At 38.7% G+C, this 18,667-nt stretch overlaps 1 protein-coding gene across 4 annotated transcripts in view; it reads left to right on the top strand.

Moving 5' to 3' along the window:
• TBC1D5 (TBC1 domain family member 5) overlaps positions 1 to 18,667 on the top strand; it is a 537,689-nt gene that overhangs the window by 450,270 nt on the left and 68,752 nt on the right. For 3 of the 4 annotated variants that reach the window (XM_047768951.1, XM_047768932.1, XM_047768941.1), the window contains one exon: positions 11,466 to 11,773. In XM_047768951.1, coding sequence (XP_047624907.1) covers positions 11,466 to 11,773 — 308 coding nt within the window. Of the gene's footprint in view, positions 1 to 11,465; positions 11,774 to 16,145; positions 16,212 to 18,667 lie in introns of all 4 variants that reach the window. The other variant, XM_047768961.1, reaches the window with a different exon arrangement.

The following is an 18,667-nucleotide window of genomic DNA, read 5'->3' as shown; positions in this document are numbered from 1 at the left end:
TTGGGGTTCCCAGGGTTGGGGGTGGGGAAGGAGAAAGAGTAGGAGGGATGGTCATTTTGGTGATTTGGGGGGATGCAAACTGTTATATCTGGAGTGGATGGGCAATGGGATCCTACTGTACAGCATAGGGAAATGTGTGTGATTGGGTCACTTTGTTGTACAACAGAACTTGATGAAACATTGTAAGTCAACTGTAATAATAATAAAAAAATTTTTAAAAAAGAGAAATGGAGGAGTTCCCGTCGTGGCGCAGTGGTTAACAAATCCGACTAGGAACCATGAGGTTGCGGGTTCGATCCCTGGCCTTGCTCAGTGGGTTGAGGATCTGGCATTGCTGTGAGCTGTGGTGTAGGTTGCAGACCTTGAATCCCGAGTTGCTGTGGCTCTGGCATAGGCCGGTGGCTATGGCTCCGATTAGACCCCTGGCCTGGGAACCTCCATATGCCTCAGGAGGGAGCGGCCCTTGGAAAAGGCAAAAAGACAAAAAAAAAAAAAGAAAAAAAGAAAAGAAAAGAAAAGAAAAATGGAAAGAAAAAACAAAATCAATTGACAATATGCATATGAGTCTTTCTGGGCACTCTATCCTTTCTCTAGTACCACACTAGCCTAATTATGTAGCTTTATAGCAAGTCTTGATTTTAAATCATCTAAGTCCTCCAACTTTATTCTTTTTCCTTAATTTGGCTATTCTAGGTTCTTTGCATTCCCACATAATTTTTAGATTCAGTATGTCAATTTCTATAAAGATTATTGTGAATTTAAGAGTTCTGGTTGTTGCTCAACAGGTTAAGAACCTGACACAGTGCCCATGAGGATGTTGCCGCAAGTTGTTGCGTTGGTCCCAGATGCAGCTCAGATACATTTGTTGCTGTTGTTGTTGCTGTGGCTGTGGCCAGCAGCTGCAGCTTAGGTTAATCCCCTCGCCTGGGAACTTCTGTATGCCACAGGTGCATCCAGAAAAAGGAAAAAAAAAATTGGGATTTTGATTGGCATTACATTGAATCTGTGGGAAGCACTGATACCTTAATATTGAATTATCTAATCCATGAACATGGATGGTCTCTTCATTTAATTAGTCTTCTTCAAATTCTTTCAATAATGTTTTATAGTTTTTAGTGTAGAGGTCTTATAGATTTGTTTTTTTGTTTTTTGTTTTTTTTGGTTTTTTGGTGGGGTTTTTTGTCTTTTAGGGCTGCACTCGCGGCATATGGAGGTTCCCAGGCTAGGAGTCTAATTGGAGCTGCAACCGCTGGCTTACACCACAGCCACAGCAGTGCAGGATCAGAGCCACATCTGCGACCTACACCACAGCTTACGGCAATGCCCAATCCTTAACCCACTGAGTGAGGCCAGGGATCAAACCTGTGGCCTCATGGATACTAGTCAGATTCATTTCTGCTGAACCATAATGGGAACTCTTATATTGTTTTTTTTGTTTTGTTTTTTGTTGTTGTTGTTGTTGCTATTTCTTGGGCCTAAGCCACAGCCACAGCAACGCAGGATCCCAGCCGAGTCTGCAACCTACACCACAGCTCACGGCAACGCCGGATCGTTAACCCACTGGGCAAGGGCAGGGACCGAACCCGCAACTTCATGGTTCCTAGTCGGATTCGTTAACCACTGCGCCACGACGGGAACTCCATATTGTTTTTTTTTAATTGAAAGAAAATAAATTCCTCTTTTTCCTCTCTGCATTTAAACTGTACCCTCCTGTGCTTTCTAAATATGATTGTTTCCTTGGACTTTTATGTGGACTCACACTTTTCTTTATTGGCTCTCATGACTCCTTCCTTAAAACTCTAACAGTTGATTCTTGACATATGTTTGTTTAACTGCAGCTGTTTGTGATTTTTTTTAATTGTGAAAAATATAGTGATTCTCAAAGTGAGAGAATAGAGGTGAAGAGGATAAAACTCCTCCACAGGTGAGCGTCTCAGAATTGTGTGCTCCTCCATTCTGATGTGTTCCCCTAGGCCAGAGACTCCTGCGAGCCATGGTTATGATGGGAGAGATTTGTGTCCTTCACAGACACTGAGTCAGAAAATAAATTCGTTGAAAACTACCACTCCAGTTTTAGAAATAGGAACCTTAATATATATTCCTATAGATATGTCTTGGGGAGTTTATCTTATGATTTTATATGACTAGGATTAATACATCTTTGCTTATTATTCTGTAAAATAAATATTGCAGATTGTGTTCAATTAGATAATTAGATAATTTCCATATCTCAAGACCCAATTAGATAAGCCCCACAGTCTTGCTTATATCCACCCTCTCATCAGGGGTAGGCTTTTTATCCCTAACAAGCACTCCTTTTGCTTCCTATCACATTAATGAACATTTACCTGCCACATGCAAAATAATCATAGCCTTTACAGCTGAAAGGAAACATCCTTCACTTGAAAGTCAGATTCCTAAAAAATAAGTAGTAACAAGCTAACTTTATCATGTATTTTCTTTCATTGAAGTATAGTTGATTTACAGTGTTGTGCCAATTTCTGCTGTATAACAAAGTGACTCAGCTACACACATGCACACTCTTTTCTTAAAATTTTTTCCATCATGGTCTATCGCAGGAGATTGAATATAGTTCCCTGTGCTATGCAGTAGTTCCTTGTTGTTTATCCATTCTAAATGTAATGGTTTGCATCTACCAACCCCTTTATCACTTAGTTTTAATGAATATCTATAACATCCCGAGTTTCTTGAGATATGGAAAGAGTTCATTTTAGATAATAGAAACCTCACAATATAGCAAACAAATAGGAATTAGATATAGATGTCTTTCATTCAAGTAAACTCAATACACTCAACTTTAAAGGTAAAGAATTGGGAAAGTTGGAAACAATTCATTTTATAGAATTTGAAGCCTTCAACTTAGAGAATTTGTGAGTAGAAATATATCATGAATGTTAGCTCAAATGTTAGAATCATCATGAAAAGTATTATTTTGCAACCATGACAACTGCTATCAATTTCCAAATAAAAAATAGCTGTATATAAGCTTGAAAGAAGTAAATATGAATCATAATCCATTTAGGGTAGGTCAATAATGATAGGCTAGAAAATCACAGAGACGCAAAGAGAATATTTTTTCTATCCAGAAACCAGTCACATACTTACATTTACTTTTTCTAGCTACTCTTTTCAACCTAAGAAAATAATTTTAAAATAATTTATGTTTTCATGATGGAAAAAATGTATAGGTAGAATGAGATGAGAAAATGATAGAAAAGGAGACTATGATAGAAGGAAAAGGAAAAAAATGGAGAAGAAAGTTCTTGGAAGGAAGATGAACCTAGAGAAGGAAGAAGGGGCAAAAACAACAGAATAGAAACCGAGGGTGGCAATAAGGAGGAGGGCAGGCCCTTGAATGTGAAGATAGGCTGGGTCAGCTGACCTCAAGGACCTATACTAGGATTGAGGCCTCTTTTCAGTCCTGTCATCTCAGCAGGATTGTGGCTGTGATGGTTGAAGCCATTTGGCCCTGAAGATCACAAACTGTTAGAGCTGGAAAGGGGCCTTCCTGAACCTTGCCTCTCTCCCATGCCAAGGCCAGGAAGCCCGTGTGTCTGAAAATCATTTTCTTTTTTTATCTTTATTTTTTATGGCCACACTTGTGGCATATGGAAGTCCTCACGCTAGGGGTTGAATTGCAGCTGCAGCTGCAGGCCTGTGCCATAGCCACTGCAACACAGGACCTGAGCTGCATCTGTGACCTATGCCACAGTTTGCAGCAATGCCAGATCCTTAACCTGCTGAGTGAGGCCAGGGATTGAACCCTCATGCTCACGGAGACTACGCTGGGTTCTTAGCCTGCTGATTCACCATGGGAATCCCTGAAAATGATTTTCTCATCTCTACTTAAACAGTTTCAGAAATGAAGCTCCTACAATCCTAAAGAGAATCTATTAAATCATTAGGATTTCCTGTGCCAGAGCTTTTTTCTATTACTTTCTCTAACTTTTGTAACTGATCTCTCTGTCCTTTTTTTTTTTTTTTTTTTTTTCTGTCTTTTTAGAGCCATACCCAGGGCATATGGAGGTCCCCAGGCTAGGGGTCCAATTGGACCTGTAACCGATGGCCTATGCCAGAGCCACTATAGCAATCCGGGATCCGAGCTGCGTTTGCAACCTACACCACAGCTCACAGCAACGTCAGATCCTTAACCCATTGAGAGGCCAGGGATCGAACCCGTGTCCTCATGGATGCTAATCAGGTTCATTAACCGCTGAGCCACAATGGGAACTCCTGATCTCATTTTTAAAAGCCACACAAAGAAGCATTGCTTTCTTCATAGCAGCTTTCACAATATTGGAGAACCCACTCTGTTGTTTTTTTAGCCATTCTTTTTCCATCATAATTTTCATACCTTCCAGCTCTTCCACTCCATTTTATAAACACAGAACTCAGTTCTGCGAGAAATTAATGCATCACCAGAACTGTCTGCTGTAATTGTGCAGTTACTTCCTGCAATATAGATAGTCATCTAGTACATCTAGTCACATGTTTTATTAGCTATTAAAGGATAATATTATTTATTAGATATATAGTACTATACATAGGTGTATGTATTTATTACTGTAAGAGAGTAATATATACCTACCGTGTATAATGGATACCATATTTACTTTTGAAGGATGATTTTATAGGGTACAGAATTCTAGCCTGGTGGTTTTTTTCTCTCAACACTTGCCCTCTCTTCTTGCATGCCTGGTTTATGAGGAGCATTTGAATGTGGTTCTTATTTTTGCTTCTCTGTAGGTAATGTGTTTTTTTCCTCTGCTTTTTCATGATTTTTTTTTTTTTTACTGTCATCTTCTGTAGTTTAAAAATTATATGACTGAATGTAGTGGGGGGTTTTGGCATTTATCTTGCGTGGCATTCTGTGAGCTTCCTGGATCTTTGGTTTGATATCTGACGGTAATTTGAGGAAATTCTTAGTCATTGTTGTTTTGAATATTTCTTCTGTTCCTTTCTCACTTTTTTCTCCTTCTGGTGTTCCCATAATGTGAATATTACACCTTGTGTAGTTGTCCCTCACTTCTGGGATATTCTGTTCTGCTTTTTCTGTCTTTTTTTCTATTTGTCTTTCAGTTTGGGGAGTTTCTATTGAAATATGTTCAGCCTCAGAGATTCTTTCCTTAGCTATGTCCAGTCTACTAATAAACCCATCAAAGACATTCCTTAATTTACACTATTTTTGATCTCTATCATTTCTTTTTTTTTCCTTAGAATTTCCTCCTCTCTGCTTATATATCCTGTCTGTTCTTGCATGCTGTCTACTTTATCAATTAGTGTCCTTAGCATTTTAATCACAGTTGTTTTAAATTTCCAGTCTGATATTCCAACATTCTGCTATATCTGAGTCTAGTTCTGATGCTTACTCTCTGTCTCTCTCTTTAAACTGTTTTTTGCTTTTTAGTACATCTTGTAATTTTTTTTTTTTGGATAGTTGAACATGATGTACTGAGTAAAAAAAGGAACACAAGAAATATGCATTTAGTAATGTGGTGATAAGGTGTGGGGGACTGAAGGCATTCTGTGATTCTGTGATTAAGTCTCATCCTGTGCCTCTGGCTTTTTTAAAGCCATACAAAGAAGCACTGCTTTCCTCACAGCAGCACTCACAATATTGGAGAACCTACTCTCCTGCTTTTTTAGCCATTCTTTTCCCATCATAACGGAAACTTGGACTGTAAACTAGACACATGCCTCTCAGCCCTGTCTGGGGGTAGCTTAGAGTAGGACAGGATGGCTAGAGGAGACTGGGGTTGGAGTGTTCCCTTCCCCCAGGTCAGTTAGGCTCTGAAAAAAATCCCAGCAAGTTAGACTCTGGTTAAATATTTTTTCTGAGTAAACCTTTGGAGAAAAACAGGATGCTCTGGTGTATTTTATTTATTTATTTATTTATTTATTTATTTATTTATTTTGTCGTTGTTGTTGCTATTTCTTGGGCCGCTCCCGCGGCATATGGAGGTTCCCAGGCTAGGGGTTGAATCGGAGCAAGGGCAGGGACCGAACCCGCAACCTCATGGTTCCTAGTCGGATTCGTTAGCCACTGCGCCACGACGGGAACTCCTCTGGTGTATTTTAAATGGTTCCTTTTCCTCTCCTCCTGCCAGAAGCACAACCTTTCTCCCCATAGTAAGGCCACAGGAGGTAAAACTCAAAAAAATTTGATTTGTCCTCTCCCCCTGATGACTGGGTCCCCCTGGAGAGTTTAACTCTCAAGCTTGTCCACACTGAGCCTCTGGCAGTTCATCGACAACCTACCCTTCCACGTTCCCTGCCCCAGCACTGGTTCCTGGGTTTCTGCCCTGGTAGGTCATGATTCTCTGTATTCAGCTGTCACTCCCTCCAGTTTGGGGGGCAATAGTTTGCTATTTGACCTCACTTCTCTTATGAATCTAAGAAAAAGTTGTTGTTGTTGTTTTCAGTTTGTTCAGCTTTTTACCTGCTATTAGGACAGAGTAGACTTTTGAGCTTTTTACATGCTGGAGTGGAAACCAGAAGTTCACTTGTCTAGTATCTTATTTTCCTTCTGCAGCATCATTGTGGGTTCAGATTAGCTTTGTAGGTCAAATCAAAACATTCATGTTGGGAGGATTTTTTTTTTTTTAAATATGAACTCAAATTAATCCATGCCTCCCTATTCTATGTAATATGCATTTGTAAAAAGTTTTAACCTAAGTGCATAAGTTTTTATTTATTATCATTAAGTTTTATCTGTTTCATTTATTTCTCAGGCTACCCTGTTGAGAGTATTTTAAAGTTTGATTATTTTATCTGGTATGTTGAATGTCTCTGCAGGTTTTGGTCTCAAATTCAATGAGCATATTTTCTCTTTCTTCAAGTCACGAAACTATAGGATTTTCTGTCTAAAAGGGACACAAAATATTATACAGCCTAGCCCCTTTGGATTAAAGATAAGGAAAATTAGGTCCAGACAGCAGGCCAAAAAACTCGCCCAAGTTACATAACTCAGTGACAGAAGATTGTGACCTTGAAAAAAAGGAGTGGCGAGCAGGTCTGTGAACCACACCTGAGACACATGTCACCAGATGGATGCTAGAGCATTCAGCAGTCCATGTTAGGTCCCATTGTCCAACTGTAACTAAGCGGGTATTATCCTCTACTGTATCCGCTGACACCTTGATAATATCTAACAGACATCAGTGCTTCAGATAAGACATAAAGTTGTCCTAGAGTGACTTGTTTATAGTGAACCACACTGGCTACCTGTAATAAATTCAACCTTTACCAAGTAATTAGTAAAAATATTTATATAAATGATTATTTGTTTGGTTTCCTCAGTTCTTTTGAAAAATCAGAATATTTCCCCACTTCTTTTCTCCTGATATTTCTGTTTTTTATTTAATTAAACAAAATGAGAAATATACTTAAATAAAACAAACCCAGCTGTCTAAAATTTTAAATGTATCTGAATAGCAATAGAATCAACAGACTATTTCAATGTGGGGGAAAATCTTTGATGCTGTTGCTGTAATCAGATGCAAATGTGTAGCTTTAAATGCTTTATTGGGAAGAAGAGAACATGAATTAATGAATGGTGAATGAATGAATGAACCAAGCATTCAACTTTTGAGAATACAAGAAAGGAAATAATAAGAAAAATATAAATTAGAATAGAGAGGAAAATCATTAGAGATAAGTTGAAAACTCATTCTTTGACAAAAATATAAATAAGCATCTAGTAAAATCTTATTGCAAATGGAGTGAAATAAACAAATATTAGATACTTAATATTAGACCTAAAAAATAAATCTATAGATAGGACAGAAATAAATCAAGATGATGTTAACATTTGAATACCAGGAGAAGAAAGGTTGTGGGGAAATTTTACAAAGGCAGTCCTTTTTTTTTTTTTTTTTTTTTAATGCTTTAGAAAGGTTTTAGAAGTTGAATGAGAACCTCTTATGACCTGGAAAATTAAGAAGAATTGGAGATACTGGAAGCTCTTTCAGTAAATAAAGTGTGGGTCAGAAAGCCAGGCTGCAAGAGATCAAGTTGGTAGTAAGAGGGTAGGAAGAGGCAGCAAGAGCCACCCACATTAAGAATCTCAGAAACTAAACATAAGCCAGGCTGGGTTATGATACAGGTATGTTGAAGGATTTGTGGATCTTCAGAAAAACGCTTCTGTTGCAACTGATTTAACCTGCTATAAGAAGGCTGTGCCAGGAGTTCCCTGGTGAGCTACTGGGTTAAGTATCTGGCATTGTCACTGCTGCAGCTCGGGTTCAAAATCTGGCCCAGAACTTCTGCATGCTGCAAATGCAGCCAAAAAAAAAAAAAAAAAAAGGGAAGAAGAAGGTTTTGCCAAAAGTAAGTACTTGGCAAAGTTTCAAAGCACTCCCTCCTAGATGGTACTATGTTTAATAATAGTATGTGGTAGACAATAGTAATGAAAGACTTTGACTACACAGACAGGTTTGATATTTAATGTCTTATTAACCCCAAAGCCCTCTTGTCATTTCTTTTAACATTATTTACACATCGTACCCCATCTTTAATCCAGTCCAGTCACTGTCCATCAGCTCTTTTGAAAATTGCATTGATTTTCATTTAGCACCCATGACTTAATAGTGTGCATCACAGCCAATAATAATTGTTGCAGATTTTTTAGTATGTATTATGAAGAATGCTGCTGCTAATATTTATGATCTGCCTTAGTTAACTTCGTCATAAAAGCTGCCTGAAACACAAACAATGGATAGTGTGCTTTCTCCAGAAGCACATGGTTTACAAGTGTTTCTGTCTGAAAGTACCTAGAGTCCTTCAATAGTTGTTTTAAAAATAAAATATTCTTCTGGAAGCTATGGGTAGTGGAAGAAGGGGAAATTGCTTAAAAACAAAAAATGTTCAAGAAAGGAAAACAGTGCTCATTCCCCTTTTAAGAGCTATTCAGATGAAAAATTGCTCGGCATGAGCTTGATCTATATGTTTTTCGTGGTTATTAGTAGTAATGAAGATGCATTAACCATAGTCTCTTGATAATGCTCTAGCAGTTTCTTAGTACTTTTATCAACATATAAATTTTAGAACTGGCAATATGGGAATTTAACTAGTACATTTTTGTTTATAAAAGAGGGTAACAACATTATAACTTCTTCATATCTGTGAATTATGAATCTTGACTTGCACACAAGCAATACTAAAATGCAGTAGAACTTCAATATCATAATAGCTCTTCTTTCTACTGCCACTCACAAGAAATGGGCGTGCATGCAGGCTGCCAAGTACAGTGCAGTGCCAGAGGTGAATGCCTTCTTTACGTGCCATTCATTTTTTTTTCCTTGGTGCACATATATAGAGTGCCTTCTCTGTCGTTAAGCTGTAGTGTCTGTAAATGGAGAAGGTGCTTTCTCATTTGGAAGCAGCTAAACATTGGAAAGAAGTGGTGTGTCATCACCATGTACCCTTATCTCCATTAGGAAACATTATTTTCAATAATTTTGGGAAGGACATTAAAAGCTCAGTTCCTTAAAGATGAAACGATGCAGAACAAACCATTTGAAAAAGGATTTTTTTTCCCACATTTCATTGCATTATAAGTGAATAGCCCTTTCTTTTATAAAGCTGAATTCCAGGTTTTAAATTTGATTTCTCCAATCTCCAAAGCAATGTAAGTCTCCAATACCTAGCCCATAATATTAGCTAGAACCATTAGAGAAGACTTTATGGAGGAAGAAACATAGTGTTCAGTGTTCTTTGTTTTTTATTACAGAACTATGGATGAACTTTTATTACATAGCTCTAGTAATGCCAAGGATACAGCTGTCATTTAAAAAGTGGGAGAATTACTTTGTAAGTGCTGCCAGGAAGATCTGAGAAAAGGAAAATGATAGTAAAATTGAGGGTATTCAGTATTACAGCAAGCAGATCTCTCAAACTTGATTTTCAATTTCCTACCTTCCTGAAAAAGAAACAAAATGCGAGAAAATAAGATTCTACCAATGATTTGGGCAGTAACAATACAAACTAACATTGACGTGGAGTTGGACAACTTCCTACAGCTAAAGTAATTTATAATCCTAAATGGTCTTCAAGATAATAGCTTTGAGATCCTTCAAGATGATGAATCATTTGGGAAATAATCCTTCACTGTAACCAGTGTTGACTTGGTGTCCTCTCTTTTTGCCAGACAGAACGCAGGTGCTGGCAAGCTCTGGTTCCCCAGAGAGGACATATCTGAGGGGGAGGAGTGAAGGGGGTTCACTGCTGCTGAGAGATGGAGGGAAATAAGGCTGAACCTTTGGCACTGCAGTGCAGAATCATTGGTGGTCTGAGGGGTGGTTTCAGGATGATGGTAAGGAGGCCACAGCCAACCCTTGGTGGGCCAGGACTGGAGAAGCACATAATAAGATAGGTGTCTGAAAAGACATGTTGTGAGGAGGAAAGAAGCAGGATGGCAACTAGAAAGGAATGAGGCTTCAAAGGAGAAGTTGGGACACATGCATGCGTGCGTGCACATAACCAGGGTTGCATGGCTGGTGGGAAAGCTTGGTAGAAGGGAGAAGATGGTGATGGAAGAGAAGAAGGGATTCCGAGCTCATGGGGAGGCTGGCCAAGGCTGGTGCAGAGATGCTCCCTCCATACTAATAGGTGGAAGACTTAGGTAGACGCAGCTGCCATTTAACAAATGTTTACAGAATACGTATAATGTGCTAGGCAATGGCAACAAAACAGACAGACCAAAGTTATTGTCTCCATGAAATTTTTATTCAGCTGCAGAATGGAGGAGGTGGACAAATAATAGCCAAATAAGTAAAGTATGTAGCATGTCAGAGGATATAAAGTGCTGTGGGGAAAACAAAGCTGGGACGGGGCTGAGGGGGGGGATACAGAATGCGGGGATGGTAGACAGCAGTGATGGTGGACTCAGTTCTCAGGGGCCAGACACTTGTTGTTCTTCTATAAATTGACTTCCTGGCTCTCAGACACACTTATTTTTCAAAATCAGATTAAATGTAGCCTTGTTCCCACAGCTCAGGGCTCGGGGGCAATCTCCCCTTAGCCAGCTTTCCCTAGTGCCCCTTCTGTGAGTACCCCACACACAACTGGCTTCCCCAGCCCTGTATCTCTCTTTTAGGGTCCTCATCACAAGTTTTAGTTGTACATCTGTTTACATAATTATTTGATTAATGGATTTCTTGCCCAGAATCTGCAAGAGGGGAACTCTGTCTGTTTTGGACAGTTGTAGTGTTGGTGCTAACAGGTGCTTTGCTGAGTGAGTGAATGACAAGAAACTGTTTTCCATAAGAGTCTTTAAAAATCTTGTCTGATTATTCTGTGGTCACTGTGAAGTTTTCATGCCTCACATCATATGGCTGATCTAGTAAATGACGTTTTTCAAAGTAGGTAAAATATGTTTTTATACCAACAGAGTATGTGCAATAGAGATGTCCTCTAATATAAATACTTTTCTTTTAAAAAAACAGGACCAATGCCAAAGGCGCTCCCCTGAATATAAATAAGGTCTCTAATAGCCTGATTAATTTTGGAAGAAAACTGATTTCTCCAGCGATGGTCCCAAGTGGTACAGGTGGCCCTGTACCAGGAGGTAGTGGGGCCGCTTCCTCCCCAGCCGTGGTTCCCACCAGGACCTTGGCAGAGGCTCCCAGGCACCCTTTGCAGCAACAGCAGCAGCAGCAGCAGCAGCAGCAGCAGCAGCAGCAACAGCAGCAACAGCAGCAGCAGCAGCAGCGGCTGATGAAATCGGAAAGCATGCCAGTGCAACTGAACAAAGGTAAGGGAAAAACACTCTTAATTCTAGAGGGAACACTCTCAGGGTAACCTGGGGTTTCCTCAGCTGCCTGTGACGGACCATCATTCTAGAGAGGGAAATGAATGCACAACTTAATTTTTAAAAATCTGTTGTTAGAGCCTTTTCACCTTGGACTGTCAGATGCTGTATTGTTCTTGAGGTAATGTTTTTAGGTACCTTTAAAAAATATATACCTGAGTATATTTGCATGTCAGTCTTGGCAATGCCCAGGGAATGGCATGAATTGTCACAGCACAGAACTTTAGGTCAGTTGACTCTGCTCCCTGTTAACTGAGTTGTGATGCTCTTGGCTAGAAGAGCATCTCAAAGGGGAAGGTCCGTTAAAGCCTTCATCTGTGGAGTTGGTTTGGAGAAAACAGGGTATCGGCCTTGCAGTTACTCTTCCAGCTGCTTTACCTATGAGAAATAAAAACTAGAGCCCAAAAGGGGGGAAATGGCCAAACAGAGTATCTCAGCCAGCCAGAATATGTGTCTGAGTCCCTGCACTGAGAGTTAGGATAACATGCGAGCAGTGGAACCAGGGACCTTGGGCTCTGGGCCTCTCGGCTGAGGACTGAGTGCTGCTGCGGGTCCTGCACTTGGCAGCCCTTGCTGCTGGGACTCAGGTTCGCTCCCTGCTCAGGTATTTTGTTCACAAAAGAGCCCTTCAAGTTCTTACTTTTCTTTTCCACTTATTTCCAAAGATGTATGAATTAAGTACCACTACTCATAGCTAATTAGAAACGGTTACCTTTATTTTTAGTGGTGAGGCTCTGCTCTCTATACTCTGGAAGCAGAAAATAGCAACTTGATGGCAGAAGATCTACATCACTCAGTGCTAAGGCCTCACAAAGCATAGCTTCTGTGGCCATTTAGTGTCAAAGCAAATATCCTCCTGACCTTAGTTTTACAGGGATCCCTGGATTATAGCCAAGTTCAGTAGGTGGTATTGACAATAACAGTGGTAACAGTGAATGAGTCAGAAGACATTAAACCTCAAACTGTGTTCCATATATTTTGTATAAGGAGATGCATCCAAAATTATTTTAAAAATTTAAGTTACTGGTACTTGTAAACTTGAATTAAATGGACTCTAATTCCACAATGATAGAAAATACTGAGTACTGTTCAATAATGAGTGTTCATGTTCTTCTCTTAGTTACATCATGTTATCTATTATTGCCTATGTGAAATATTAGACTTTATGTGATTACTATTTAAATTTCTCTTAGAATATTCCATTTACCTACATAAGAATATCTCTTTTAAAATTACATTCTCTTTTTTTTGTCTTTTGTCTTTTTGTTGTTGTTGTTGCTGCTATTTCTTGGGCCGCTCCCGCGGCATATGGAGGTTCCCAGGCTAGGGGTCTAATCAGAGCTGTAGCCACCGGCCTACGCCAGAGCCACAGCAACGCGGGATCCGAGCTGCGTCTGCAACCTACACCACAGCTCATGGCAACGCTGGATCGTTAACCCACTGAGCAAGGGCAGGGACCGAACCCGCAACCTCATGGTTCCTAGTCGGATTCGTTAACCACTGCGCCACGACGGGAACTCCTACATTCTCTTTTTAATGTAGAGCTATCACATGTGATTTAAAGAAAAGGAGACTTCAAATCATTTACATATTGTTAAATGTATTTTAATGCCAGGAGACATGCCCACTTCCAGGATGGAAATGAATGCTATTTTATATATTTCTTAATTGTACCATTTTATTGTTCTAAACAAATATGATTTCAATATTGCTTTGATAACAAGCCGTAGTCAGTAGTAATTCTAACTGATGGCAGGCAAATGAGTCAGAGAATCTCTTAATGCCGTAGCTTAAATTTTCTGAGGAACCAAGCCAGATGACTATAGAAATATAAAGTTGTATCTCTAAGGAAATGTTAAGTATTAATATCACAGTAAGTGAGAAATGAAGCGCTTGAGGATACAACAATTGATGAAAACGAAGTCCCCAGTTATACGGAAACAACAGAGCACTTAAGCAAAGAATTTGGAACATGAGTGTCACTAGGGCATTTTGTAACTGATCCCTGTGCTGGAAAACAGTGGTCTTGTTTAGCAACTCTCCTTTTTATTTCTGATTTGTTTTCTCATGTCAACCTAGAAAAAGCTTGTCTACCTTCATATTAAAGACAAATCGAGTTCCCTGGTGGCCTAGCAGTTAAGGATCTTGCATTGTCACTGCTGTGGCTCTGGTTGCTGCTGTGGCTCGGGTTCAATCCCTAGCCTAGGAAGTTCACATGCTGCAGGTGCGGCCAAAAACAAAAAACCCTTGAAGACAAATTGTCTGGCTAATGCTTGCATAAAGTTTTGAATAGTATCAAATAAAAGGAAAGGGGAAGAGTTTACACCAGTAGAAGCTCGGGCTGTGTGATGCCCTTATTTCATTCACTCTGACCCTCTTCCTCACCTGCAGTAAGAGGTTTGGACTGATCCCTAGGGAGCCTTCCAGTTCCAAAAACCTGTGGTTCCTTGGTGACAGATATATTAACTCTTCTCCAGTATTGGTTCTTTGTGCTGGTGTTTCCCACAAGTGTCCTCCTGTGCTATGACGCTGACAAGTCTGCAGTGGTGTCACCTAGCCCCAGAAATGAGTGAGCACAGTGTTTCCCCTTCAGAAGGCTCACATTGGAACAGGGCTTGTGACCATCTTGGAACAGCATGTGATTAGTGCCTTCAAGGCAAAGATATAGGGCAGCCTTTTTAGTGTGCTCTGTTGGAAACTTTGAAAGTTGTTTTGAAAAATGGTTGTTTATACAGATGGAAATGCTTATGACTTTCATAGGTTTGTTAACTGTTGATGACTTGTGCTTATATAGGGGAAGAGTTCTATGGAACACCTGGAATTCATATATCTGGTGCTTGCAATGCATTCTGCCGGTGGTGTATGTGTTGAGGGTGGGTCCTGAAAGAGCACTGATGAGCCTCCATTATTTTCCTGGTGACATCCCATATTAAAATTAGTTTTCAGTCTCTAAATATACATTAATGGGTGATCCAGAAGCAGCAGAGTAATGTGGGTAGCAAGCATAGAACTGAAAATCTTCAAATGTACAGATAATGAGGCACATCATTTACCAGTGAATAGAGAGCCCCAACTATTTTATGAAAATTCAGGACCTGAGAAGTGCCACTAAAAGTTGTTTATCATTTGTTTGGAGTAAGTACCTATTTATAGATTTTGTTTCAGTTATAGGAGAATATAAATGCATGTACTGTTAATTGATAGGGATGGTCTAATTACAACCCAATAATTTCCAGATGAGCTGGCTGTACTGTAAATCATAATTGCAGCAAGTGTGTCATGGGACCGAGGGTGGTTGTATAATTCAAAAATTGATTTTTTTTACTATTGTGTAAAAGTTACAGGGAAAGCAGATCTGTTACTGATACATTATTACACATAGAAAATACGGTTCCTTTTAAGAAGGCTCTTTTTTTAGCTTGTTCAACTCAAAATAGCATAGGACTTCAGATAGTGACCTCTCTAGGGGATGAGTCTGTTGATAGTGACTGTGCTTCATGTTGAACTTTGTCACCCAGGAGAGAAACCAGAGAACCCCAAAAATCTTCCTTCTCAGTGCTCCTGTGAAATGCTCCATGGTGTTTCCTTTTCCTTTCTTTCCTGTAGTCTTAAAATGCATTCCTCTATCCCTCCCTTCCTTTGTCTGTTTTTTTGAATTTGAACATTTTAAGCATTTACTATAGGTCCAATTTGTAAATGAAATCTCGCCTATAATAAGCGTATCAAGTTTAAAGGGTATGCAGTTCACAGATTTATTTTTACATGTTGACATTTATAAGCGCATGTGGTAACTTATGAAATCTTTTCATTACCTAATATGAAATTAGAACTTGTTTAGGTCTTTATTTTATCACAGATGAAGCTGACTTCAAGTTTAGTTAAAAATAAATTTTGTCTGTTGTAGGAGGAAGTCAATTTGAGAAGTATGCTTACTTCTTAAATGCATGTAACTTACTTATGGATAAAGACATTTTTAAAAAAATAAGAACATATAAAATCATGCTGTTATTTGTAGCATAACAAAATCTGCTCAGCAAAATCTTTTGATTGCTAAAGATTCCTATGCTTCAGACTAGTAGAAACTTGTTTTTTTCTCTAATGAAAACATGCACAAAAACTTTTTGGGAAACACTTTTAAAAAATTATTTTCTTTAAAAAATACTTTATATTCATTTTTCTAAGATTGTATTTTCTGTTTCACTGTAGTTTTAATAATTAGGTTGATAAGTAAAAGAATTACAACATTAAATATGAAAGAAAAGCTGATTTTTTTTCCTTTTTATGAAATCTAATTATTTTTTCTTATGAAATCCAGGCGATGTAGTTACAGGAAGTGATGCTCAGGTTTCTGTTCCTGTCCAGACTCTAACTGACCTCCCAGGTACAGTTACCATGGCACTGTGGTCTGTTTCTTTGCCTGCAGTGTTCTCATTGCCGCCTCCGAAACTCCATTTTCCTTTTTGCCTGCCCTCCATTCATGCTGTTTATCAGTTCACTCCATTGTTCAGCCACTGGGTGGCACTGTTGTTTAGAACAAAAGTCCCCTCACATGTCATACAGTGGTGGCGGTGCTGAATATGGCTAAGATGTGAGGCTTTGAGGTTTTTTGTTTTGTTTGTTTGTTTGTTTTTTTAATTAAGTTTGTCCCAGCCCCTTTCCTTGAAAAACATGATCACTCTATATTTTATGGTTATTTTAACACCACGTTTTATTTGGCAGCTCACGCTGAGGTGTTCTTTTTGTTGCATTAGTGCTTTGTGACAGTATTTGACAAATTAGCTCTGATTATATTATATGTTGTTTCTATGCATATTGTTGTATGTATTAGCCAGAGGTACTTATTACATTTTACCTAAAAGAATTATAACTCAATTTTGAAATATGTTTTTAAGTATAGGCTTTGTATTATGAGTTAATTAACAGAATTAAAGTTCAGCATGGCAAATCTCTGCACAGTAATTGACAGTGGCTTAAAATAAAAAAGATAATATTTATTGTAACCATTTGTTCAAAATCTAGAAAAGGTTTATTTAAGAAATGCAAAATAAAAATAACCCATATTCAGCACCTCCTGTGAAATTTAGAAATATATAAATATTTAAAGTAGCTAGGTTCATCTTTTATTGTGTAATCTTTTAGATAAAATATGCTATAGAGAGGAATTCTGTATTAAATGGAAGTCTAGACTAACTTTAAAAATCCTCCGTTGGGGTTAATAGATGCAAACTATTGCCTTTGGAATGGATTAGCACTGAGATCCTGCTAGGTAGCACTGGGAACTACGTCTGGTCACTTATGATGGAGCATGATAATGTGAGAAAAAAGAATGTGTACGTGTATGTGTAACTGGGTCACCATGCTGTACAGTAGCAAAGTGACAGAACACTGTAAACCAGCTATAATGGAAAAAAATTAAAATCATTATTTAAAAAAAAACAGAATCCTCCACTCAAATTCACACTAAAAAAGGAAGTAGTATCAATTGAAATTCATGTCTTCCTTAGTTTAAAATATAGTCATACTAATAGTATTAAAATACTGTTCTAAATGTGATATGTCACCATGATATCTGTGCTTTTAAATAAATTTACAGAAAATAATATATTGTGATTAGGAGAAGAATGGTGTGTTCTCTTAACATCTTAGAAAAACATACTGCGGCAAAAGAAGGATGTGATCTTACTTCTATATATGGTTCCTCGTTTCACAGGTACAGTTTCTGGCTCTGTTCTGATAATTGAACCAGCTGACCTTTAGTTTAGGGCTTTTCAAGCTCGGGGATTCCGTGAAAGGCTGCTGTTTACTTTTAGTATCTGCTCTTTAGCTTGGTCCGTTATTGCACTTAAATGGATAGTGATGTGATCATTTGATGCGGTGAGAATTCATAGGACTTAAATTGGTTTCCTAAAATTAAAATCTGAGCTCCCACCACCCACTCCCTGGCTGCTTTTTAACAAGAGTTTTGTTATCCCAGAGATACCTTGCTGCAGAGTATATCTCTAGCTGTGGAAGCCCCATGGTTTATACCTGTGGGAAGAGAAAGCTGAGGGAAGGGCTTGCCTGTTCTGACTTCTGCTTCTGGGCTGTTGCTCAATCCATGTTTTCCTGCAGACCAGAGCCACATGAACAATATTGTTCTTTAAATAGAATCTTAAAGAAGGAGGTCGTACCATTTCGTTCACATAACTTGTGTTCTCTAAGTAGAATCATCTCATTCACTTATTCAACAGGTATTTATTCAGTGCCTACTGTGTGCCAAGCTCTGTTTTCATTGGTCCCTTGGCCTTCCCTTCAGCTTCACTAGGCTGCTTGGGCATCACCTACTGCCTTAGATGACCCAAGCAAGCCTGCACTGTCAGGAACCAGCTCTTGTTCTGGATACCTTGTTCTGAATTCCCCTACCTGCCCTACTCTGACAGCAGCTTTGAGAAACGAGGCCAAATAAACAGCTTCCAGTCTGGGATGAGATAGTGAGACAATACCTAGCCTGCTTTAGAGAAGTCGCTTTGTGTTTTCCTCAACACACTTCCTGCAGTGTCATTAAGCAGGGAGGAGTAGAAATAAACCAAAATAATTAGTGGTGGCAATAAAAAAACTTCTTAACAATCTCTGCTTGTTAAGATAAGTAGTATTAGAAGTTGGGGAGTTTCATCAGAGGTGCCAAACCTACCTATATTCCCCTATATAATAAGAGTAGATATACTTTTCATTTCAGGGAAATAAAACTATCCCTCACACTTTCTCAAGTGTTTTTTTTTTCAAAGCAATGCAGGAAATTTCAAGAAATTAAGTAAATATCAATACTTTCAATGATTCTTTGATTATATATAGTCTTTT

This window comes from Phacochoerus africanus, chromosome 1, assembly GCF_016906955.1.
Source record: "Phacochoerus africanus isolate WHEZ1 chromosome 1, ROS_Pafr_v1, whole genome shotgun sequence".
Lineage (NCBI taxonomy): Eukaryota > Metazoa > Chordata > Mammalia > Artiodactyla > Suidae > Phacochoerus > Phacochoerus africanus.
The sequence above is the reverse complement of the archived record's forward strand: the minus strand, read 5'-3'. Positions and strand labels throughout refer to the sequence as shown.